General features: G+C 41.4%; 1 protein-coding gene across 4 annotated transcripts in view; it reads right to left on the bottom strand.

The window, feature by feature from the left end:
* The window catches only part of LOC133474875 (neurogenic locus notch homolog protein 1-like), an 83417-nt gene that overhangs the window by 25396 nt on the left and 32718 nt on the right, over positions 1-25303 (bottom strand). For all 4 annotated transcript variants that reach the window (XR_009787649.1, XM_061766994.1, XM_061766996.1 and 1 more), the window contains 13 exons: positions 24331-24486; positions 23065-23250; positions 19135-19248; positions 11761-11874; positions 11400-11633; positions 11213-11323; positions 8282-8474; positions 8059-8204; positions 7118-7231; positions 5736-5855; positions 3125-3277; positions 956-1184; positions 263-464 (listed from right to left, as the gene is read on the bottom strand). Coding sequence is in view for 3 of the 4 variants with exons in the window: in XM_061766994.1 (XP_061622978.1) it covers positions 263-464; positions 956-1184; positions 3125-3277; positions 5736-5855; positions 7118-7231; positions 8059-8204; positions 8282-8474; positions 11213-11323; positions 11400-11633; positions 11761-11874; positions 19135-19248; positions 23065-23250; positions 24331-24486 (2072 nt within the window). In the remaining variant the exon portion in view is untranslated. The remainder of the gene's footprint in view (positions 1-262; positions 465-955; positions 1185-3124; positions 3278-5735; positions 5856-7117; positions 7232-8058; positions 8205-8281; positions 8475-11212; positions 11324-11399; positions 11634-11760; positions 11875-19134; positions 19249-23064; positions 23251-24330; positions 24487-25303) is intronic.

The following is a 25303-nucleotide window of genomic DNA, read 5'->3' on the forward strand; positions in this document are numbered from 1 at the left end:
AGTAGTCAGTGTGCAGCCTGTATAACACTGTTATGCACTATCCCTCAAAATGACTCAACACACAACTATTAATGTCTGCTGGCAAAATAAAGTGAGTACACCCCTGTGTGAAAATGTTCAATAAAATATTTTGTAAAATGTGAGGTGTGTACTCACATTTTGTGAGATACTGTTGCTTTAATATGACTCATATAGCCTCACGTAGTAATGCCTCACGTAAGCTTAATACACCACACGCCATTATTTCAAGGCTCTTTCCTACCTGACAGTTGAGTCCCGTGTATCCATGTGGACACACACACTTGTAGGCTCCGTAGCTGTCCTGGCAGGTCCCACCGTGCAGGCAGGGTCTGGAGTCGCACTCGTTGATGTCATGCTGACAGTAGCTGCCGGTGAAGCCGGAAGGGCACAGGCACGTGAAGGCGTTGATACCGTCCACGCAGGTGCCGCCGTTGAAGCAGGAGCTGTGGGACGCAATGCATGGGTACGTAGAAATACTGTATATGGACACAACAAAGGTTGCCAAAGTACTCACACCCGGTAAGAAGTTCAGATACTAGTGTAAAAAAAGACTGGTAAAAGCAGAAGTGCAGACTTTTAAAATGTACAGAAGTAAAAATTTATATTTACTGTCCTCCGTGTCACTGTTGACCCGTTTTTTTTTTCTGCCTGATAAGACCCCAAAATCTTAATCACTGACTGGTGACTTTACCTCTATCTGTCTTTTTCATGTCGTCCCGTCAGGTGTGGTTGAAAAAGTAAAGAACCTATTTTGACATTGTACAGATGCCTGTTTTTGAATGTAGGGAGTTTAAGTAAAATCATCAGAAAAATAAATAAATAATAAAAAGATATTCAACTAAAATAGTAATACTCAAGTAAAGCTAATAATTTATACTTCCAAGATTCACCACAGGGGGCAGCAGTGGACAAAACAAATCTGAGCCCTCCATACCTCTCCGTGCAGTCGGGCGTGTTGTTTTCACAGTGGATGCCGCTGAAGCCGGGTGGGCAGGTGCAGGTGTAGCTGTTGACGCAGTCGGTGCAGTTGGCGGCGTTCTTGCACGGGTTGCTCTCGCACTCGTTGATGTCCTCGTCGCACGCCATGCCCCGGAAGCCCGGCTGGCACGTGCACAGGAAGCCGTTGGCCTCGTCCTGACACAGGCCCCCATTGCTACACGGGTCTGACAGTGAGGGAAGGGACAGTAAGCATGTGACTTAGCTGAAGAACTGTTAGAAAAATTAGGCCCTGCTATATCATAGATTTCTGTTATAGTGACTGTGTTTATTGTGAGGGATTCATCCCAGACCCACCTGCAACAGGTGAAAATACACAATAGAGAGAACATAATAAAAATAGTTTTCATAGTTTTACCCTTCCCATATGCTTTAATCAGTTAAAAACACATTTAAACATAATAAAACACCTTTTAAACACATTGTACAGTGGTCCTCCGCCTATTTGCAATTCGCTACTGGCGAATTCACTTATTATGGGAGCCCTATAATGTTGTAAAATGAGTTTTAAATGTTTGGGGTTCATAGTTTGTGGTATACTTAGAGTTTAAGCTATTAATATCGGAAATTATTTAAAAAATTATGCATAGCATGGGTTCACTGTAGGGCTGCACGATATTGGAAAAAAATGACACTAAGATTTCTTTTAAGGCCGCTATATATTTATTGCGATGTGAAATAATACAGGATCAATGTTGGGAAAGTTCTTTTTCTACGCAAAGAAGTTCAAAGTTCAGTTCACCATTCCAAAAATGAACTGGTTCAGTTCATAGTGAATACTTCAAAATGTTTAACTAAGTTCACTGGTCCAAAAATTAACTAGTTAAAAGTTCTTTATTTTATTTATTTTTTATACTGTATGTCGCTGATGGGCTATTAGCCTCAAAATGGTGGCATTTCATTTCCACATTGTTGCCACCAATGCAGTCCACACTAGTAGCCACCTGCAGCTTTCATCCTACAAGCTCAAAAACACTATTAGGAAAAATCTGTCGCTTGAGGCGGCACGGTGGACGACTGGTTAGAGCGTCTGCCTCACAGTTCTGAGGACCGGGGTTCAATCACCGGCCCCGCCTGTGTGGAGTTTGCATGTTCTCCACGTGCTTGCGTGGGTTTTCTCCAGGCACTCCGGTTTCCTACCACATCCCAAATACATGCATGGTAGGTTAATTGACAACTCTAAATTGCCCATAGGTGTAAATGTGAGTGTGAATGGTTGTTTGTTTGTATGAGCCCTGCAACCAGTTCAGGATGTACCCCGCCTCCTGCCCGATGATAGCTGGGATAGGCTCCAGCACGCCCGCGACCCTAGTGAGGAGAAGCAGCTCAGAAAATGGATGGATGGATGGATGTGTTGTTTGAATGGTGTTTTTTTTTTTAAATGAGGAATTAAAACAAAAACAGGACTCTAGTCCTTAATGTGCAAACAAAAAGACGCAATACAGTATGACAGGACCGATGGTGAAATGACATTGATAACGTTGCATTCCCAGCAGCTCTGGCTGGCTATACTAACAAAATATTTTATCTTATCCACTTGTATATTACAAAACAAAATAAATTCCATATTATCACAGTGTGATCGTACAGTGTTTTAACAAACCATTCTGATAATAGGAATTTTAATAATAATAATAATAAATTTTTACAATTATATACTGTATTACAAAAGAATCAAGGAACATATTCACTCCCATTTGCGCAGTCTCTGAATGCACCTCGGGCACTCACGCAGCTGCGGCTTGCCTGCCTACAGTAGTTTCATTCTGAAGAGCGAAATAGGAAATGCAGCAGGTGTACACTGTTTCCTGCGTCCTCTTTCATAGTTATCATACAAGAAGATAAGTATACAACACTCTGGGCTGTTCAGTGTGTTGTTTGAAGCGTGATAATTTATCATAACATGGGTGCTAATCTTATTAGCATCTCCAAACAGGTCGCTCTGCTGGTCACTTTTAATATTACAGTTGATCCACTGTATATTACAGTACACCAACATTGCAGCAGACCCTGTGATGTGACGATTTCACACACGTACATCGTGATGACGATGCTCGAACAATATATTGGTGGAGCCCTACATTACTGTAATGAAAAGAGGCCTTACTGGGCTTGCAGTCGTCAATGTCAGTTTCACAGTTGCGTCCGGTGAATCCGGGTTTGCAGCTGCAACGGTAACTTCCCATGGTGTTCTGGCAGGTGGCTCCGTTGCGGCAGGGATTCTTGACACACTCCTTAATGTCCACCTCGCATGTTTGTCCTGAAAAAACAAAAACAAAAAACAAGCAAACATGAAATTAACACAGTTAACAAGAAATAATGACATGGTCTCAAAGTTGCGAGTACAAGTCACAAAGACTTGTCATATTGTCACAAAAAGTCCAGTATTATTTTATTTTAGTAAGAATAAATTTTTTTAAAAATGTGTTTGTGTTCATTTGGTACCAAAGCTTTTTTTTTGTTGTAAAAAACAAAAATGCTACTATAAATGTGTATGACTCTTCTGTTCCTTGATTCTAATAGCTAAAAATTGCCTTTTATAGCACCATTTGATGCTTTGGTGTGTGCTTGTCAGATTTTCTCAAATGCGCTTTCATCTGGACAGAATGTGTGGGGGGGGGGGGGGGGGGGGGGGGGACACACACACAATATTTAAAATTATTTCAATTAGCTATACCATGAACTCTGCTTTTCCAAAAATTATGTCCAGTTGAATCAATTCATCATCAGGAGTGGGCTAACTTTGGTGCTCAAGGGTCACATTTGGGCTAGGTCAGGTTCAATGTGTATGTAAAATATCTTATTTTAATAACATATTTCATGTTCATTTATTTAATCAATTTATCATCAAATGTCCACTGTGCAGCCTTACATTAATATATATTATTTGATTATTACAATAAATCAATTAACAATGAGATAAATTCATGAGAAAATAATAATTTGGTTTATTTAATTATAATTAATAAACCAGTTATTTAATAAAAGATATATTTTTATATATTTTCAATCTATATATATATATATATATATATATATATATATATTTATTCAATCAATCAATATATTTATTCAATCAATAAATCAAATAAAAAAATGTATACAGCACTTTCCATGCATAAAAAAAATGCAACCCAAAGTGCTTCATGGAGATAAAAACAGACAATTAAAAAAAGCAGGAAATACACACAAACCCACCCCTCCCATCTCCACATTTAAATGCTAACGCACCCAAACAAACACACACACACACACACACAAACACAGCACCTATCGACTATAGGCATAGTATGCCATAAAAAATAAATAAATTAATTAATAATTTAAAATAATTATATTTAATAACCATTATATATCTATCTATATATATATATATATATAGTATAATAAAATACATCTATTTAAATGTAATATAAAAATACATATTTTTAAATGTACAGTATATATCAAATTGTTAACTTAAGTCATATTTTATTACAATTAACACAAAAAAAATTAAAAAATAAATAATTATTATTTAATTAGAATTAATGAACCGTTTAAAATTATTGGACTGGTTATTTAATAAAATGTATAATTTTAAATGTATGTATATATTTTTTGTTTTACTCATATTTGTCTCATCAATTACATTACTTAAAAACAAATTGATGAAAAAAATATAATTAAAATAATTTCATTATCCATCCATTTTCTGTACCGCTTCTCCTCACTAGGGTCGCAGGCGTGCTGGAGGGTATCCCAGCTATCTTCGGGCGAGAGGCGGGGTACACCCTGAACTAGTCGCCCGCGAATCGCAGGGCACATATAAACAAACAATCATTCGCACTCACATTCACACCTACGGGCAATTTAGAGTTGTGAATTAACCAACCATGCATGTTTTTGGGATGTGGGAGGAAACCGGAGTGCCCGGAGAAAACCCACGCAGGCACAGGGAGAACATGCAAACTCCACACAGGCGGGGCCGGGGATTGAACCCCTGTCCTCAGAACTGTGAGGCAGACGCTCAAACCAGTCATCCACCGTGCCGCTAATAAATTATATCTTATATAAAATTTGTATGGAGAGGGCAAAGGAAAGAGAGGCAGGCACAAACTAACATGGCGCAGAGCCATGGAAAAAGAGCAACATCACCATCAAAGCTGGGGAACCATAGAGAAGATGACAGAACTGGAGAGACTGTTTGACCGTGCTGTGCTGACCGGCATCACGGGAATTATTGAAAATGTGTATGTAAAATTGTTAATTTTACTTATTTTTGTTAATTATAATTATAATAACAAATCAATTTGAAAACAATTTTAAGGTGATAAATAAAAAACTACAAATAACAAAACATTTTAATTAAGCAATTTCTGAAAAAAATGGCTAAAATAATGCAACAAATATTACAGGCAGGATAAAAAAACAAAAACTAAAAAAAAACAAAGCATGAAATGTTTTTTAATCTGTATTGTTTCGCACAAAGAAACATAACCGGACAAACAGTTGAAGGAATTGCACGTGTACTCTACGGACTCTACAGTACGTCACCTAGAAGTCCCCAGAGAGGAAGTTTGACATTGGTTCTAAACCCGTGCTGCTGCTGCTATCAAGAAAATGAACATAAAAGGTGGCACGTGATAACATGGGGGGTGGGTGGGGTGGAATCCTAATTTTCCAAGCGTCGCTATTTTAAGGGAAGACAGTGAGGTTATGCTAACACCAGCGTTTACCTTGCCATCCTTCCGGGCAGATGCAGGAGAAGCTCTGATAGTCCTCTGACTCCTGACACATTCCTCCGTGTTTGCAGGGTTTGGTGCTACAGGGGGCCATGACGCCTTCACAGTTTTCTCCTGTAAAACACAAACACAGTAAGAATTAAACTGTGAGCACACTCTAGTATACTGTACCTGCTTCATATTGGCGCTCATTTGGGCGAATTCATGAGCAGTTTGCTAAAGCACGTGCCCTGGAATTAGCCTTGTTGAATTGGCTGCTCAAAACAAAATGGTTGACTTCCTATTCAATTTTGGACATGGCTCCTGCATACTTTTTCATGTGTCAGGTTATGATAGAGACGTCCACCCAACTTTGCATGCATGGACACGAAATGTGTTCTCTGCATTTTACCCATCACAGTGAACACACACACTTGTTGTTAGTGGAACACACTGGCACAGCGGGTAGCTGAAGCGCCCTGGGTATCAGTGTCTTGCTCAAGGACACCACAACCGTGACTCCGGGGGTTGTTGGCGGATGGTCCGGTTGGGGTCTTGAACCTATGTCCCCCATGGTGGCAGGCAATGATCTTAACCATTGGTCCACAGCTGCCCACCGAGCTAGCCAGGAGTCGAACCTAGAATCTTCTAATCCGTAGCCGCTTTATCCATTGCGCCACAATGACGAGGTGGATTAAGTCAGGTAAGTCCCCACTGAAGGCCCAGGTATCAAATGCACAGACCGCAACTGCCTACAATCTACACATTTTGACCACGATACAGGCCCTGAAAAGGCGATGAATTTGTTGGAAGAAAAAAATAAAACAGGGATTCCAAGAGTGATGACAACAATAACCTCAAGGTGTGCTTAACTTGTACTGTGTTATATCATCTGAGTCATGAACTCAGGAGATAACCCAGCAAAAGAGGACCATCTTTCAATCAGTGTTATCGCAGGATTTTTTCCGGGTTTCGTCACTATTAGACGCCCAGTGGAGACGTTTCCACAAGACATGTCTCCGACAGGAAGCGGGGCTCTGGCTTCCGGCCATTGTGAGGATATTTGCTGCTGCTGTGAGACGGGAAGCAGGCAAACAGGAAATGTGCGGAGCGCCCTGTTCCCACCCGAGAAAAAGAAGCCTTTTCGGTTTTGTGTGGATTTTTCCAAAAAGACGACTCAAAGTGAAATAAGGGATGACATGAACAATATTTTGCAGGGATTCCCGTATCACTGGAGGCCACAGGGTCTGGAAAGGAAAGTTATGCAGCTGAACTTGCACTGGAAAGCTCTTAGAAATTGTGGCATATTTTTCCTTCCCTATTGGCTGATAATTCAAAGGAGACAAGAGATGGGAAACTGTGGAGAAATGCCAGTGCAGAGAATAATATTTTTGTACCTGTGTAAGGCAGGACGCAGTTGCACTTGTAACCCGCCACGCCATCGATGCACGTCCCCTGGTTTAGGCAGGGGTTGGAGGCACATTCGTTGATGTTGGTTTGACAGTTTGGTCCTGCGGATCACACAAATCACTTAAAGGGGACATGGAAAGTTGACTTTTAAAAAGTAAACCTTTATTTATCTGCCCATTTCTGAACGTGTCTGTGGGCAAACCGTTCCACACTTCCATCTCATTGTTACGAAATTTAATAGGAATTGTATTATTTATTATACAGTGGTGCCTTGAGATATGAGTGACCCGACTTAGGAGTTTTTCCAGATATGAGCCGTCATCCGGCAAATGTTTTTTTTTATTTTTTTTTTGCTTTCACTTGTGAGCAAACATTTGAGATACGAGCACTATATCTGCTACAGCAGACACACGGCACAATCCATTGCTGTTGTCGTCGCCATGGTAATGAGTGTATCCGGTCGCGTTTGAGTTGACAAGATAAAGCCCAGTGATCGTAAAAGCCGGGATGCGGTGGTATCGGAATAAAATATTTTATTGCAGGAGTATGACATAGTGCAATCGTCAAAGACCAAATTTGTCTTGTAGTCTGATCCACGCATTACGTGTTGTCTGGCCCAAACGTGTTGTCTGTCCCACACCGCTGACATGTTTTCATTTTTTTAAATAACTTTATTGGTTGTCAGATATTTACAGTACTATGTCAAAAGACACGCAACAAAGCTAAAAATAAACTAGCTTTTGGATTCAAATATACTGTACATGATGGCGATGCGGAGTAAATGTCTTTTGCGGAGCTGATCAATGACGTCATTGATCAGATTGGCGAATTATGACATTAAAGCCGATCAGCATAAGATGCTAATTATCGGCCAATACCAATCAAGCCGATCAGATCAGTGTAAAGTCTCATTTCTAGCCACACTGACCAGTGAAGCCCACACGGCAGGTGCACAAGTAGCCGCTTGTCATGTCCTTGCACGTGCCGCCGTTCATGCACGGGTTGGACTCGCACTCGTTGTTGTTGATGTCGCAGTTCTTGCCGCTCCAGCCGGAGTCGCACAGGCATTTGTAGCTGAAATGGAATAGAGCATTGGTTTACTGATAAGCACAGATATGTATAGCGCAAGTATTCAAGAAAAAGGGCCTCACCCGTTGACCTTGTCCTCACAGTGTCCATGGACGCAGGGATTGCTGAGGCACTCGTTGACCTGCGAGAAGCAGATGGCGTCGTGGTAGCCCTCGGGACACACGCAGGTGAAGCGGTTGATGCCGTCGATACAGGTGCCACCGTTGTGGCATGGGTAGATGGCGCACTCGTCTATGTTGATGGTACACATGGTACCTAGAAGAGTTTTTTTTCCAAACGATTGCAGCACAGTTATTGATTCAATTGAGTTAGTTGGTCAGGACAATTTTTTTTTTTTAAATAACTTTTTCTTAACAGCTTCTGTAATTCAAAGCTGACGTGGAGCGCTTACACCAGGGGGGTCCAAAGTTCGGCCATGAGGCCATTTGTGGCCCGCTGCAAATTTTTTATTGGCCCACTGCTAAAACGAAAAACATGGTCCGCATCAGAAGGTTATGAAAAAACTTTAAAATATTGAAAGATTACTATTCTTTTAAATTGAAAATAAATGTGAAAAAGTTGAATTTTACAATATCCAGCCATCCATCCATTTTTTGTAACGCTTAACCTCACAAGGGTTGCGGGCGTGCTGGAGCCTATCCCAGCTATCTTCGGCCGAGAGGCGGGGTACACCCTAAAGTGGTCGCCAGCCAACAGCAGGGCACATATAAACAAACAACCATTCCCACTCACATTCACACCTACGGGTAATTTAGAGTCTTCAATTAACCCACCACACATGTTTTTGGGATGTGGGAGGGAACCGGAGTGCCCCGAGAAAACCCACACAGGCACAGGGAGAACATGCAAACTACACACAGGCGAGGCCGGGATTTGAACCCCGGTCGTCAGTACTGTGAGGCAGATGTGCTAACTGGACACTCTACCTTCATATGTCTGGGATGAACACCATATTTGGCAACCACCATTCATGTTCACATTCGGCAGGCATGTCGCACCGGCATGTGTGCGTGAGGTGTGTTCAGGGACACTACGAACAGTACATGGGAGTGAACGTGTTCTTCGGTTGTTTTCTAATGTAGTACATTCAAGTTATTATTTGTATCAGAATGCTTTAGTTAAAACACTGTGCGATCACACTGTCATAATATAGCATTTATTTTGTTTCGTAATATAAGAATAGATGAGAGCAAATATTTTGTCAATATAGTCAGCCAAAGCTTCAAGAAATGCAAAGCTATCAATTCACCATCGTTCCTGTCATAATGCGTTGCGTGTTTTTGTTTGCATATTAAGGATAAAAGTCCTGTTTTTGTTTTAATTCCTCATTAAAAAAAGACTATTCCAGCAACAAGTTTATTTCTCATGTTTTTGAGATTCTTGTGTGGAAGTTGCAGCGGGCTCCTAGGGTAATAGCCTGTCAGCAACATATTGAAAAAAAAGAACTGTGAAATCGTTCATTTTTGGAATGTTGAACTGAACTGGTTTGGACAGAAAATGAACTTTCCCAACATGGTCGACAACTGTCTTTTTTTCACTTAAAATTTTTACTCAGACGCCCCACCCCCCCAAAAAAAAGCTTAATTGAGAGAAAGAAAAAAAAAAAACTTTTAATTGACTAAGCGATGTCTCGTAACTTGATAAACTGCTAAAATGGGGCACACATAATTAAAGGTACCACTGTATGAATAAAGTGAGTTACGAGCTTAGTAACGTAACGAATTACAAGAAATTTTGAGTCCAAAGAAAATCTGAAATGCAAACTTTTTGGGGGGAAGATTACAAAGCTTGTGCGGTATCAGAATAAATAAAGCAAATGCCAGAAGTGGAAAAAACTAAAGGCAAAACTTGATTTGAATAATGTGATTTGGTTTCTTTATAAGCAAAGAAGGGAAAAAATCGATAAAAATTGGAAATTGGATTTCTGTGGGAAAAAAAGTCGCCGGTGTTTATTTGAAGGGCATGTAGGGCCACCAGCCCTAGTTTGCAGTTTCGGCTCCCTCTTTTGTCCGCGACTTGAAGCGTTGGCACCATTCCCGAACAAAAAAGAAGGCCATTTGGTTCTAATTCCAGAACGGGCTTTCCAAGCTTTTAAAAGCTCAACTTTCAGGAATCTTTCAGTGAATCTTTTCTCCTGCTCAAATCCCTGGTGACGCTATTCACAACAGTGTGTGCGTATGTGTGTGTCATCTTTGTACGGGCCGGCAGCTTGGCTGTCCAAACAGCAGCAGGTCGGGAGTGGGAAATTGACACCGGTTCAGCCTCGGAGGAGCGTGCTGGCTCGCCCGCCATCTGTTGGCCTCCTCCTGTCATACCTCCATATCCTCAAAACTGCACCAGCTTTTGTCAACTGGTCACCTGAGACTAAAGCAGCCCATCTTCAATCAGCTCTCGGGTCCAGTTTCAAGTTACATGGAAGTTTTTGACACATTTTATCAATGATGTAGGATCTTAATCTTACAAATAACTACGATATTTTCTCAGATATTTTCTGTGAAATAGTCCACTACTTCCCAGTGGCAGGAGAAACGACCGTCCCCTCAAAACAGGCTAATTTCCAGAAAAAGAGGGTGAAAAGTAACGCTAGAATTATTGATTATGGCGTAGTTTGGCAAAAGCAGGTCACAGACATATTATGAACACACATGGCAAATGGGAAACATTCTAATATACTGTAATATCTGTCCATCCATTTTCTATGCCGCTTATCCTCAGAGGAGGGATGTACCCCGAACTGGTCGCCCGCCAATGGCAGGACACATATAGACAAACAACCATTCACGCGCACACTCACACTCATACTCAGACTTATGGATAATTTAGAGTCTTCAATGAAGCTGGAGTACCTGAATAAAACTTACACAAGCGTGGGGAGAACACGCAAATTCTGCACGGTAAGGCCAGAATCAAGATTCAAACCCCGAACCTCACAACTGTGAGGCAGACAGAGTGTGCTAATAAATACGTCTCCTTTAAATACACAAGTTTCTTACCAGTGTATCCGGGCTTGCAGGCACACTCATAGCCATTGATCTTGTCAATGCAGGTCCCGTAGTCACAAGGGTTGCTCTTGCAGTCATCAATGTTGATTACACAGTTGATTCCTACCAGGAAAAAACACATCCAATCACCACAAAGAAAAGAAAACGACTCCAAAGGTCTTCCATGTGTTTTGCCTACCGGTGGTTCCCTCGGGGCAGTTGCAGATGAATGCGTTTTCCCGGTCCTGGCAGACGCCGCCGTTCCGGCACGGCTGGCTGAGACACTCGTTGACGTTGGTCTCGCACAGCCGGCCTGTGTAACCCAGGCGGCAGTGGCAGCTGAAGGAGGCCAGGCCGTCCACGCAGGAGCCGTAGTGGCATGGGTTCGAGTGGCACTCATCAATGTCCGTCTCGCAGTGCCGCCCAGAGTAGCCTTGACCAGGAGGAAAGATTTTAATACAGTGGTACCTTGACTTCCATGATTCAGTTTACATGGATTTTGATGACATTTTCCCTATTGAAATGAATTGAAATGTCATTAATCCATTGGTTTAGCATACCCTCTGTGCACTCGCAGGTGTACTTGTTGGACCCATCTGTGCACTTGGCACCATTTTTGCAAGGCGTGCTGGCACACTCGTCGATGTCGATCTGGCAAATGTGCCCGGTGTAGCCTGGAGATAAAAACAAGCGGGTGTGACGGAATGTGAGTGTGGCCCGGTACATTCTTTAATTTGCACCTCCAAGCATTTACATGATGAAAAGTCCTGCACTACTTGTAACATTAAGTTGACCATTTCCCCCCCTAAAATGGTTAGTTAAAATGTATTAATCAAAATTTTAATTCATGAAGTAATTTGTTATTTGTTTTATTATAAATGATAAAATAAGAATTTTACATATACATTTAAATGTACATTTGAATAGACATTTTATTAAACAATTGATTGCACAATTATAATTATTTAGTTATGGTATTTTTTAAATTTGTATTCATTTATTTCCTTAAATAATGTGTTAACTTATTTATTATGAACAATAAACAATATGAATCAGATATAATTTTTACATATACATTTAATAATAGATATTTGATTAAGCAAAGGGTTAAACAATTCTATTTATATTTATTTTCATATTTCATTCATCTTTTTCATCAGTTTAACAAACAAATAACAAATATTAGTAAATGAAATACATTTACATAGAATATAATTTAAAAAATACAATACATGTATATTGATTAATAATATAATAAAATTATTAGTAAGATTTAATGCTTAGCATTAATTGAAATGTCATTGTTAAAACTAACTATTTGATTAATTTAAATAAATTTAATAATGTGTATTTATTATTATTTTTTTATTCATTTATCTCAATAAATAATGTGTTAATAGAAGTATTGTAAACCAAAAATATTGGCAAAAAAATACATTAATTTAACATGCATTTTATTGTATAAAATACTTGGTCAGTTAATTATAATAATAGTAGACATTTTTACTTATATTTTTTATAATTGTAATTTGATTTAATTATGATTTTTAAAATGAGCACGAATTATTATTTCATTAATAAAAATGCAAAATTTTTTGGCTGTTTCACACATTTGAACTACAGTAAATCTTGCCCCTTTTAAAACCAAATGAGGCCCATGAGCCCAGAAGTTTACCCACCCCTGCTGCTTTCTCACCATACTCAAACTGCTCAACCCATAATCTGCAATCTGCATGCTAATTAACAACTGTTAACACTATGAGGTCTCCATTTTCTCTTTCACTTCATTATTCTGCACCATTGAAGATATGGGGTATGGAAGAAAGAGGGGCACCTTAAGAGGGAAGGAGTGAGAGTTCCTCCTGACCAAGAAGGCCGACAGACAAAGGGGGGCCTTTCAGCTCAATGCAACGCCAAACTGATGTCGCTTTTTTTGCCGCCTGGCACCCACAAAAAAAAAAACTTTCTTCAGAATCACTCCGGCACCCTTCTTCCCTAACTCCCTCGAAAAAGAGTCAGCTTGACCCTTAGCCCTCCTCATAATTCAAAAGCCACCAACAGGAATTCTCTTTCTTTCCCTCAGATGTTTCCCTTCCATCTCTCTTTGTAATTAAGGCTGCATCTATAGAATCTTTTTAGAATCAATTACTTTACCGATTATCCCAATGATGAATTGAGTAATTGGATAAAAATGTATTTACTTTAACAAACAACAAAATATGCATGCATGGTGCAGGTATTGTTGTTGTCCACTTGGGGTCACTATTCTCACATTCCACACTATAATATCTGTGACTTTGCGTGTGTGTGGCTTTAACAGGTGGGGCGTGGAGTCAGCGAATGAGAATGTAGAGTTGGCAGTGGCTGGCTGTTAACTGGCTAACTCCTTGCCAGTCCTTGGGTGCCTGGGTGTCAGTCAAACTCGTATAGGAATGTGCTTATTGCGTGTTTACTTTGTTGCCGTTTGTTTAATAAAGTAATTAAAACTGCACCGGTGGCTGTGTGTATCCTTAACCACTTGCAGGCAGATTACAACATGATCCACAGTAACTAGTTAACAATCATTACATTACGTTGTGTCGGCGATCATACACATGCTGCTGTGTAAGCTAGTTCTGCTTTGAAGGAGACACATTGTACTTTGGTATCGTCTGTTTTTAGGTGTGAAATGATCCTAAACTTTGGACTTTCTCTGTCTTTTACGCACTCTTTTCTTCTGGCTTGCCTCCATCGAACCAATTTATTTCTACATCAAGTAGTGCGCGAGTCTCCGGTAACATTAGTCTGTGTAGAAAAATAATCAAATGATTAAAGTTATTCGATTAATCAATTCAGCCCTAGTTGTAATTATACGGCACCAACGACGTAGTGATCCAAAATTATTTTTCATTTGATAAATCAGCTTCATAATCCGCTATATAAAAATCCCTATATACAGGTACCGTATTTTCCGGACTATAAATCACTCCGGAGTATAAGGCGCACCAGCCAAAAAATGCATAATAAAGAAGGAAAAAACATATATAAGTCGCACTGGACTATAAGTCGCATTTTTGGGGGGAAATTTATTTGCTAAAATCCAACATCAAGAACAGATATTTCATCTTGAATGGCAATTTAAAATAAAAATAGAATTGAGAACAACAGGCTGAATAGGTGTACGGTATGCTAACGTAACACATTCAGCTAATGTTACATGATGCAAAAACAACGAACTGAGAACGTGCCTGGTATGTTAACGTAACATATTAACAGTTATTCAGATAACTATAGGATAAAGAACATGCTAACAAGTTTACCAAACCATCAGGGTCACTCCAAATCACTAAATCCAATGAAATCTTCATCCTCGGTGTCACTTCTAAACAACGACGTAGAACAGGAAGACGATGCGCCACTTCCTGTTCTACGTCGCTTTCGTCAGGGCTAGAGCGCCTTCTTGCGGTTGTCAGTATGAAAATAACGTCAAATTATATAATAATGTGTTAATAATTTCACATATAAGTCGCTCCGGAGTATAAGTCGCATCCCCGGCCAAACTATGAAAAAAACTGACTTAATAGTCCGAAAATATCTCAATAAATTAGAATGGGGTTAAAAGCATAATTTAGTCAGGTAGGGGTGGCACGGTGGTCGTCTGGTTAGAGCGTCAGCCTCACAGTTCTGAGGACCCGGGTTCAATCCCCGGCGCCGCTTGTGTGGAGTTTGCATGTTCTCCCTGTGCCTGCGTGGGTTTTCTCCGGGCACTCCGGTTTCTTCCCACATCCCAAAAACATGCATTAATTGGAGACTCTAAATTGCCCGTAGGTGTGACTGTGAGTGCGAATGGTTGTTTGTTTGTTTATTTATGCCCTGCGATTGGCTGGCAACCAGTTCAGGGTGTACCCCGCCTCCTGCCCGATGATAGCTGGGATAGGCTCCAGCACGCCCGGGACCCTTGTGAGGAGAAGCGGCTCAGAAAATGGATGGATGGATGATCAGGTAGTTCAATTGAAAAAACTTAAACTGGCATAGAGATGCACTACACACACTCTGAGTGAAACAGTTCATGATTTTTTTCAATTCTAGCTTACAGCAAACAAAAACCCAAAATTCACCATCTCTAGAAACTACATTATGCAACAAACAATGAAGAAACAATGAAAAATGATTTTTAATGTACAAATTAGGCAGGATTCTTTTCCTCTGAAAAGTATTTTCCCAAGTGTTTAATGAATGTACAGTATATAATGTATGACAACTGAAAAAAATGAAATTTTCGACCATATTCTAATTTTTTTAGATGTACCTGTAGTGATTAGAAGTAAGGAATAAGTAAATGATTTAGAACACAGCCCCTGTGCTTGGTGAACGCACTACTACGACTTGAAAACACTCAAGCTCGTGGGATGAAGTGTAAAGGGGTGTGCATCAGTCGAGCTGCACAGACTGGGCGAATGACACATTTCAATGGCTCTCAGCGGAGTTTCCATGACTATGGCGTGTACAGAAATAAAAAAAAGAGGGGACCCTCGTCTTGGGCCTGGGTTTCAACTAGGGGGGGGATTTACATTTCAAGCAGTTGAGAATCCCCTGGCCCCCATTCTTTACACCTCCCTTCCTGCTTCTGCAATAACAGTCTGCGCATCCTCCCGCCAAAACACTTTCACTACCACCACTTCCTCACGTAACTCTGGCACTAAGCCTCGGTGCGTTCACTCTTTATCACATCTAATGCGTTTTTTCTCTTGTTTTCTTTCAACGAGAGGAATCCTGCTTCTCCCCCACCCAGGCTGCCTTTGATCCTTAAAGAAAAATAAAAGAATAACTGGGGGGTGGGGGGGGATTATTTCCACCTCAATGAACATATTTGGTAAGTTTGAAGAAGCTTCCAATCAATCACCCTTATTCTTTTTTTTTCCTTCTTAGTTTTTTTGGTCTCCATTACAGGTTTAGTAGCTGCATTCCTTCACTGAACATAACATTAAAATGTCTGAATAGTGATACTCTAGAGCAGTGGTTCTCAAACTGGGGTCTATGAGATGTTTATTTAAGAGAATAAAGGAGTCATTTCCAGAAGAAAAGGCATCATTTATGAGAATAAAGTTGTCCATTATTTTTTTTTATTCACTTGTTAAAATATGACATTGACTCCCTTTTAAGTAAATTAAGTTGTGAGTAAATTCAGATGAGATCATCATTTTAGGGTGTATACTGTATACGTTTTGGGACATTTTTGTTTGGTGTGGTGCAGTTAGATTTGTTTTTAATATACAGTGGATATAAACTCTATACACCCATGTTCAAAGTTCAATTTCAAATTTCTCTGACCAAAAAATTAGCCCAAGATAAATTACTTCAAAACTTATTTCCAGCACTAAAGTGACCTTTAACCTATACCCCAATTGATTTTGTTTTATGTTTTGAGGGGAAGTAAAAATAAACAACTGAAATAATGTGGCTGCACTTATAACTGCAACGACTGTACAATCAAAGTTCAGCTGGTATAGTAGGCTTTTTCTAACATTTTTTTTTTGCTTTGGAACAGAAGCCTGATGGTTTTGTGCAAACACTAACTCCTATTTGGAAATGTTCATAATTCCCTCCACCTTGACTAAGGCCTCAGTTCCAGCTGAGGAAAAACGCTGCCCCCCCCCCCCTCCCAACCAGGGAAAAATTCTTAAAGCTGTGAGTGATGCAATAAATAAAACAATGAGCTGACCAAGGCCCCTTAGACACACAAACACAAACGGGCTGTTTTTGTCCCAATTTTGCCCCTTTTCTACAAAAGATGTAAAATGCCTTATAAGATGACCCTATAAGATTATCGATAAGTCTGAAGTGTGTTAAGAGTGGATTTCTACCAATAACAAGGCCCAAAACAGGTCAGGGCTGACAATCTTAATATTGAATGCATTCAACATTTATGACCCACAATCCTTATGGTGTGGGAGAAGCAGACGTCTCCTGGACTCATGGATGCTGTGATTTGTGACGTGGAACACAATGTAGCCAATCAAGAAGTGCCCTGACTCAGGAACAAGAAAGCGGTCATAAATAAAAACAAACATGCCTTACCCGATGTCGTTTTTTTGTATAAAAGTGGATTCCCCAGATGGCAAGAAGCATTTTTCATAGGAATTCTTTACAATGGTCCCGCCTCCCCTCCCTTTGGAAACACTCAGGTAACATCGACGCATACGAGGAAGTATTGTCTCGTCTTCATTTTTGTGAGATCACATGTGATCACGCAAGACTTCAAGACTTCTGTTGGCGGAACAGAATCTTTATTTGTGTGGTGTTCTGTGTTGAGATTATCGTAACACAACACACACAATATAACCACAACTGTGCCTGATTTTTCATCTTCATGTGTGGGGTCTGTAGCAGATGAAAAAATATTTTAAGACTTGAAAAATCCTTATGTGTGTACCAGGCCTAAGCAGTGTACTTGGCGGAAATCAATTTGCACACACCTAGCTACCCGACTGACCAGTTCCTTTTGCTCCAAAGCATCACTCGCTATTTTCAATTGTTTTGTCAAAAATCTAAGACTTTTACTATTGAAGCAGCATAATGCATTATGTGTTTTACGACTCTTCTCAATTGGTTAATAATGTGTAAAAAAAAAAGGTCATAATGCATTAAAAAAAAAACGGATTTGTGAAAAAATATGAAATGGACCTTAGGGTGTTTCCGCCAGACAGTGACACGTTGCATTCTGGTTAGCACATCTGCCTCACAGTTCAGAGGACCTGGGTTTAAATCCAGCCTCGCCTGTGTGGAGTTTGCTTGTTCTCCCCCGTACCTGCGTGGGTTTTCTCTGTAGACTCCTCTCACATCCCCCCAAAAAACATGCATAGTAGGTTAATTGAAAACTCTAAATAGTTTTTTTTTTATATGTGCCTAAAATTGGTTAATTAAAATGTATTTATTGATTTTTGTAATACATTAGCTAATTAAATAATTGGTTAATTGATTTGTTTTAAGTAAAAAAAAATATATTTTTACATGAATTTTATTAAATTGATAAATTAATTAAATAAAAAAAGGGTGGAACTGTGGACGTCTGGTTAGCACAACTGCCTCACAGTTCTGAGGACTCGGGTTCAAATCTGGCCTCGCCTGTGTGGAGTTTCCATGTTCTCCCCGTACCTGCGTGAGGTTTTCTCTGTGGACCTCTCCCACATCCCCCCCAAAAAACATGCCTAATAGGTTAATTGAAAAAAAATTGCTTTTTTATATGTGCCCTGTAATTGACTGGCGACCAGTTCAGGGCGACCCTAGTGAGGCTAAGCGGAATGGAAAATGGACGAATGAATTAAATAATAAAAAGATAGTTAAAGATAAGGATTACTTATTATTTAGTATATTACTTTAATATTTAAAATCAAAACACACACATACGCACATGCACATATTTCGTACAAAAATATATATAAAAAATTTAAGTCTATATGTTTTCGATTATCTGGTGCATCTAAAAATGTGGCTTATGGCCACAAAAATTATGCCCACCCATGCGCTCGAGGAATTTCTAGACCAAAACAACCAGTGAGCTGGAACAAATGAGCCCGTCAACACAGAATCAAGTCATTCTCACTTCAACCAAGTCAGCCATCTAACTTAGTTCAAGGATAAAAGAGGGGGAAAAAAACTTAGAGGAAAAGTTGAAACTTCTCCAAGCCTTTCCCCCCATAGATTTTTACTCCTTCTCCTCCTGCGTTGCTGCTTTGGTTCACGGCTAGCAGGGCCCGCGTAAGCCTGCCTCAGGGCTTGGGATTAGAGCCCGTCCACATAGCTGTTTGTGTCTGTGTCAGTGTGTTTGTCTTTGAGAGGGAGGGTAAAGAGAGCTAGAGAGAGAGAGAGAGAGAAAGCTAGACCTCTGCGCCCACCCTATTTGCATCCCTCGCCCCTCTTCCCCGGTCCACCCTGCTTCACCTCGGCGGCCTCACCTGTGGGGCACTGGCAGTGGAAGGCGTTGATCTTGTCAATACAGTTGCCGCCGTTCAGGCAGGGTTTATGGGCGCACTCGTCCGTATCGATCTCGCAGAACTCCCCCTCGTAGCCTGGAAAATTAGCGAACGAGGAATAAGGAGGGGGAACAGGCATTAGGCAGAAACTGCATCTATAGAGAGAGGCACAGCTTCTTCACTACGCATTGCCAGGGCTTTCAACTTTAAACACAGCTTATACACGTGCAAGTAAATACAAGCCCAAATCATTCTGCAGTTAGGTGTCGGAAAACAAAAACATATCAAAAAGTATTAGGACATTACACTGACAGGTGGCCTGGTCAAAACATGCCTTTTATACTCTATATGTTGTTTCTGCCCATTAGTTCGGATCTGTATAATCTCTTTCTATGGTCAATAACGTGTAACTATACTATAAATGACAATGGTTGAAATACTGGGAACGCATCAACATTGGGAGTTTGTATTTATTTATTACAGTATTCCTTTTTTTTCTACAATTTAAAAAATATTTGTTTTATTTTTTTCATACATTTAATTCACTCTTTTTGTTCATTTTCTTACTACATGTACATTAGTACATTTAGTATAGATCACAATTGTATTTAATATATTGAATTATATTTTTTTGGAAAACCTTTATTTATTATTTATTTTATGTTTTGCTATAGTTATTTTTCTAATTCTTTCCATATATTTTATGGTGCTTTTACATATTTTATACATGATCATGATTGTTTTACTATTTAGTTTTAATGTATGTTTTAATCATACTTTCTACTAGTACTGTCATGGTCTGTCCCTGCAGTTCCGTTGTTGGAGCTTGGGTGGCGCTTCGCGCCCCTCTCGCCCTCTCTCTCTTTTCCCAGTAATCAGCACCACCTCGGCCGCGCACCTGTTGCCAATCAGGACTCTACTCTGCCCGCATTTAAGCCTGCCAGATCCAAGAATCCACTGGCAGAGAATTAACATTCTCCCATGTACACTGGCTTTCTGACCAACACGTAAGCTACGCCAGTCCTCGCAACACTGACCTCTGTGTTTTTCCTTGTCCTCAGTACCCCTTCCGTGTTCCCTGCCGTGTTGACCTCTTCCACCACACCGCCAAGCCATCCACCTGCTCACGCCACCGCCTGCCGCACGTTCCCTGTCTCGACCACCCGGCAGTACACCTCAAGGATCCATCTCCATATCCTCTTCAATAAACCTTTCACCACAAACCTCTCAGTCTCTGCTTGCTTCTGGGTCCAGTAAAATCGAATCGTGACAGAATACTTTGGCCACCCATGGACCCAGCAACCCCGGAGGTGTTAAAACATGCAGTCACCCACCAAGGTGCCCACATAGGGAGACAGTACAAAGCCCTTCAAGAGATCATGGAATCCTTACACTCCCTCACGCAACAAGTCTCCCTCCTTTCTTCGAAAATGCAATCAGACCACCCTTCCGTTAGTACTCCTTCCAAGCCCGCGGCCTCCGAGCCACCCTGCCTCCCATATAAAGAGCCTCATGTTCTTCTGCCAGAGCTCTACTCTGGGGACTTGGGTGCATGCAGCCAATTCATCCTAAATTGCTCCCTAGTCTTCAACTCACAACCGTTAAGCTATCCCACCGAACAATCCAAAGGTGCTTTTATCACTAGCCTCCTCCGTGGTAGAGAAGTTAAATGGGCAACCGCGTTATGGCATAACTAGTACTGTTGTCATTTAACTCCTTTTCCGTCGAACTGAAGGTCTTTGATCACACTGTTCAGGGCAGGGAAGCCACTTTCCGCCTCCATACGCTCACTCAGGGCGCTAGTTCCGTTGCCTCCTATTCAGTTGAATTCCGAATACTTGCAGGTGGGACGATGCCGCACAAAGGGGGATTTTCCTTAACGGTCTTTCAGAGCAGCTGAAGGATGAGCTTGCTGCTCGGGACGAGCCCGCCTTGACAACCGGTTACGGGAAAGAGCACGTGGGGGCGGAGTTAGAGCACATAATATTATTTCCACTGTGGGCACTGCACCATCAGCACCTCACCAGTCTTCTGCACCTTCGCCTGCTTCTGTGTCACCCACCACTGCACCAGATGAGCCCATGCAACTCGGTAGCACGAGACTAGACCCCCAGGAACGTTGGGGCCGTTTCACCCAGCGCCCTCAGCCTGCCAACCATACCTACCCTCCTCCAGTATGCTCTATCGTTCAGTCTTCTCTGTCCTTTTCACCTGTGTCCCCACTTGTCCTACCTATTCACTACACTCTACCATTTTTACATCCAAATTTTTTTAGATTCAGATTTTTCTGATTGTGAAGATAGCCCCGATTTAGTTAACCTCCTGTGTGATTCTGACTCCGACACCGATTTTGAATTTTCCGAGTCCTTCATGTCTTCCCTTTTCCAACCCCTGCGAGTCAAAGTCCTTTCCCTCTGATCTTTACTTGGGCACCTGTTTGGCCATCTACCAACAGAGGTGCCCAAGTAAAGGTTAAATTTCGTCCTCCTGTTTTTTTGTTCCCCCCCCCCCCTGTTTCCACGCCTCCAATTAAGTCACGTCCATCCAAACCTGCCCCCAAGTCACCTCGTTCTGAACCACCCATTTTCCTAGTTTACCTCCCCGAGTCCGTGTGCACTCTGCTCCTAAACCTCAATGGCGGCAGGCTGAGGAAGTAACTGCAGCTGCGGCAGGCTCCCGACCTCGCTCCGGCAGTGGTCGTCCAGCGGCCGCCACCCGAACCCTGCATTGCCATTGGGTTTAGTGTCATGGCCGTCTGCCTGAATGGCCCTGTGAAAACCCTGGTGCTTGGCGTCCTGGTCGACCTCCAGAACTGCTCAGCCAAGCACCTCACCTCGGGTGGCCCGGACGGCCACCAGACTGACTCTGAGGGGCGGACTCTGAACCCGCCTCCAGGCCCCATTCCACCCACCCTGTTTTGGTGACTTTTTTTTAATTTTTTTTTTTAGTTGGGATCCGTTCCTGTGCCTGCAGTTCCGTAGTTGGAGCTTGGGAGGTGCTTTGCGCCCCTCTCGCCCTCTCTCTCTTTTCCCAGTAATCAGCACCACCTCGGCCGCGCACCTGTTGCCAATCAGCACTCTACTCTGCCTGCATTTAAGCCAAGACTCCACTGCCAGAGTATTAATGTTCTCCTGTGGTACACCGGCTCTCTGACCAACACATAAGCTACGTCAGTCCTCGCAACACTTCTGACCTACGTTTTTCTCCTTGTCCTCAGTGCTCCTTCTATGTTGACCTCTTCCACCACACCGCCAAGGCATCCACCTGCTCCCGCCACCGCCTGCCGCACTTTCCCCTGTCTCGACAACCTGCCAGTACGCGTCAAGGATCTATCTCCATATCCACTTTAATAAACCTTTCACCACAAACCTCTCAGCCTCCACTTGCTTCTGGGTCCAGTGAAAATCGAATCGTGACAAGTACTATTTATTTAATATATATCAGATACATTTGTGTTCCTATATATTGTGTTTAACTGTATTCATATTGATCTTCATGTATATCTTACTATATTCACTTATGTTATGAAATTTCATAGTTTTTACTACGTACTTAAAATGTATGTACTCGTCATTAAACATACTATTTTTATTTATTCAGTATTGTGATACATTTTTGCATTACATTTATTTTAGTTACTCATTAATTTTAGTATTTTCAGTTTTTAATTCTTTAATATTTTTATTTGTGGGCCTTGCTTTGTGCGATGGGAACAGAAACAAACAAAAGAAACAAACTCCAAAATGTCTTCACTAAGATAAAGCATTAAGATTCAGGGGAAAGTAAGGGGTCTAGTCCAACCCCTGATTTATTACCCCACTGACCAATTACAAAGTGAACCCCACTACCTTTTGTCCCACGTAGTGGAACCAGTCATGAAGGTCAGACAGTTGCTCTTTCTTGGACACAAACCTGGCATGCAGATGCAGTGGAAGTCTCCTATCTGGTCCAGGCAGGTGGCCTCGTTCTTGCACGGGCTGGACATGCACTCGTTGATGTCCAGCTCACAGCGCGGCCCCACATAGCCCCGCTGGCACTTGCACTGGAATGAACCTTTGGTATTCATGCACTTGCCAGCGTGCTCGCATGGGTTGGGACCTAGTGAAAACATGGAACTTCACACTTCAGAGACACAAATATTTCTAGAAAAGTAATTAATATGGCAATTTTCTGATGGGCCGTGCATTTGGTACCTGCTACCACTATTACGTCGCAATTATAGAAACCCTCAATACAATACAAAAACGCATAATCTGCAGTGTTCATGTAAAAGATTTCAGAATCCATTTGTATCTAAACATGACAAAAACATTACAATAATGAAATTAAATACATCATTCTCACCAGAGCTGACGATTATTTATTGTATTAATGTGTGCAGATAGCTCCAGATGTGCTTTGCTCATCGAACTTGGCTGTAAACAAGTTTTGCTCTGACCAATCAGAGGATGGAAAAATGCTGACGATATTGTGTGCCAGTTAGCGGGCCCTATGAGGTGAATTTGAAATCAGATTGGTTAAAGAAATACTCCTATTACTCCTACTCACAATTAGCTATTTATGAAGGCACCTATTCTTAGATTTTGGGGGGGAACTAGTTTTACGTTATCACAGAAAAAAAAAACAAAGTAGAAAAAGTCAACTATTCCGTTTTTATGCTCCAAACCCCTGTCTAATATGAAAGTATTGCTTTGGTGCCATTTTGTGGTATCTTGTTGCCAAGGAACTATGTAGAAGTGAGGGGAGGTAGCTAAGGTTCACTTAGTCAGGCTGTAGCACTGTTGAATATAAAACTAGTGCTCGGCCGTCATATTGTGGCATCAATATGAAAATTTTTGGGGATGGTGATCTCCATTTGCAGCAGGGCTCAGTCCCCTAACACTGCATAGTTTAAGTAACATGAGCCAGCATTACTGATTCTAAAGGCCCTGGGCAGATTGGGTAACACATAGAGGCTGGATTCTGATGTGACAAAAATTCTAACATCTACATACATGTGCTACAGTGCAGCCAAGACAAACGCAATGACAGAACAAATATTAGTTGTCATTGTAGGTCAGTGCTTCTGGTAGTGTTTAGGCCAGCAAAGAAGGCCAGCTTTTAAGCAGGCTTCTTTCGCAATTTAACTGAGAGTTGCTGTTTGGTTTGAGAGGTTTTTTTTTTGTTTTTTTTTTTTACCTAGTGAGCACTCGTTAACGTCTTGATCACAGGACGCCCCCAGGTAGCCCGGAGGGCAGGCACACAGGTGATTCCCGTTGACGGGGTTTGTGTCGCAGTTGGAGCCCTTCTGACAAGGGTTGCTGATGCAGGCGTCATCCAGCTGGCACAGCAGACCTGCAGCCAAACACAAACTCTTTGAAAAATGTATCGAGATGCAGTGTATTTAAAGAATATCAGAACACATTTGCAAACTTAATCACAAGTACATCTACAATCAGAGGTGATTAGTAGCAAAAAAACTGTAATAAAGTATGTTACTTTAGAATAATATGACTCAACTAACTGCTCCCATGACTCGACCTTGGACAAGCAGAATTACTGTAATGTCTTGTGTATAATGCACACTCATGTATAATGTGCACCCCCAAAGTTGACCTCAAAATTCTGGAAAACCCTTCAACCCATCCATCCATCCATCCATTTTCTGAGCCGCTTCTCCTCACTAGGGTCGCGGGCGTGCTGGAGCCTATCCCAGCTGTCATCGGGCAGGAGGCGGGGTACACCCTGAACTGGTTGCCAGCCAATCGCAGGGCACAGAGAAACAAACAACCATTCGCACTCACAGTCATGCCTACGGGCAATTTAGAGTCTCCAATTAATGCATGTTTTTGGGATGTGGGAGGAAACCGGAGTGCCCGGAGAAAACCCACGCAGGCACGGGGAGAACATGCAAACTCCACACAGGCGGGGCTGGGGATTGAACCCTGGTCCTCAGAACTGTGAGACAGAGGCTCTAATCTGTCGGTGACCGTGCATCATGCAAACTGTTATTATATGACCAATGATGCACTAAGTTGGGTGCCATTTTTTAACTGCAATTGCAGCAGTGACAGGGTGATGCTGTATCAGGAACATTTGGAAGGTGCTCTTAAAACCGTTAAAGAAAGAGAAAGATCAAAAGGAGCCGAATGACCGATTTTCTTTCCTACTG

Source organism: Phyllopteryx taeniolatus, chromosome 3, assembly GCF_024500385.1.
Source record: "Phyllopteryx taeniolatus isolate TA_2022b chromosome 3, UOR_Ptae_1.2, whole genome shotgun sequence".
NCBI lineage: Eukaryota > Metazoa > Chordata > Actinopteri > Syngnathiformes > Syngnathidae > Phyllopteryx > Phyllopteryx taeniolatus.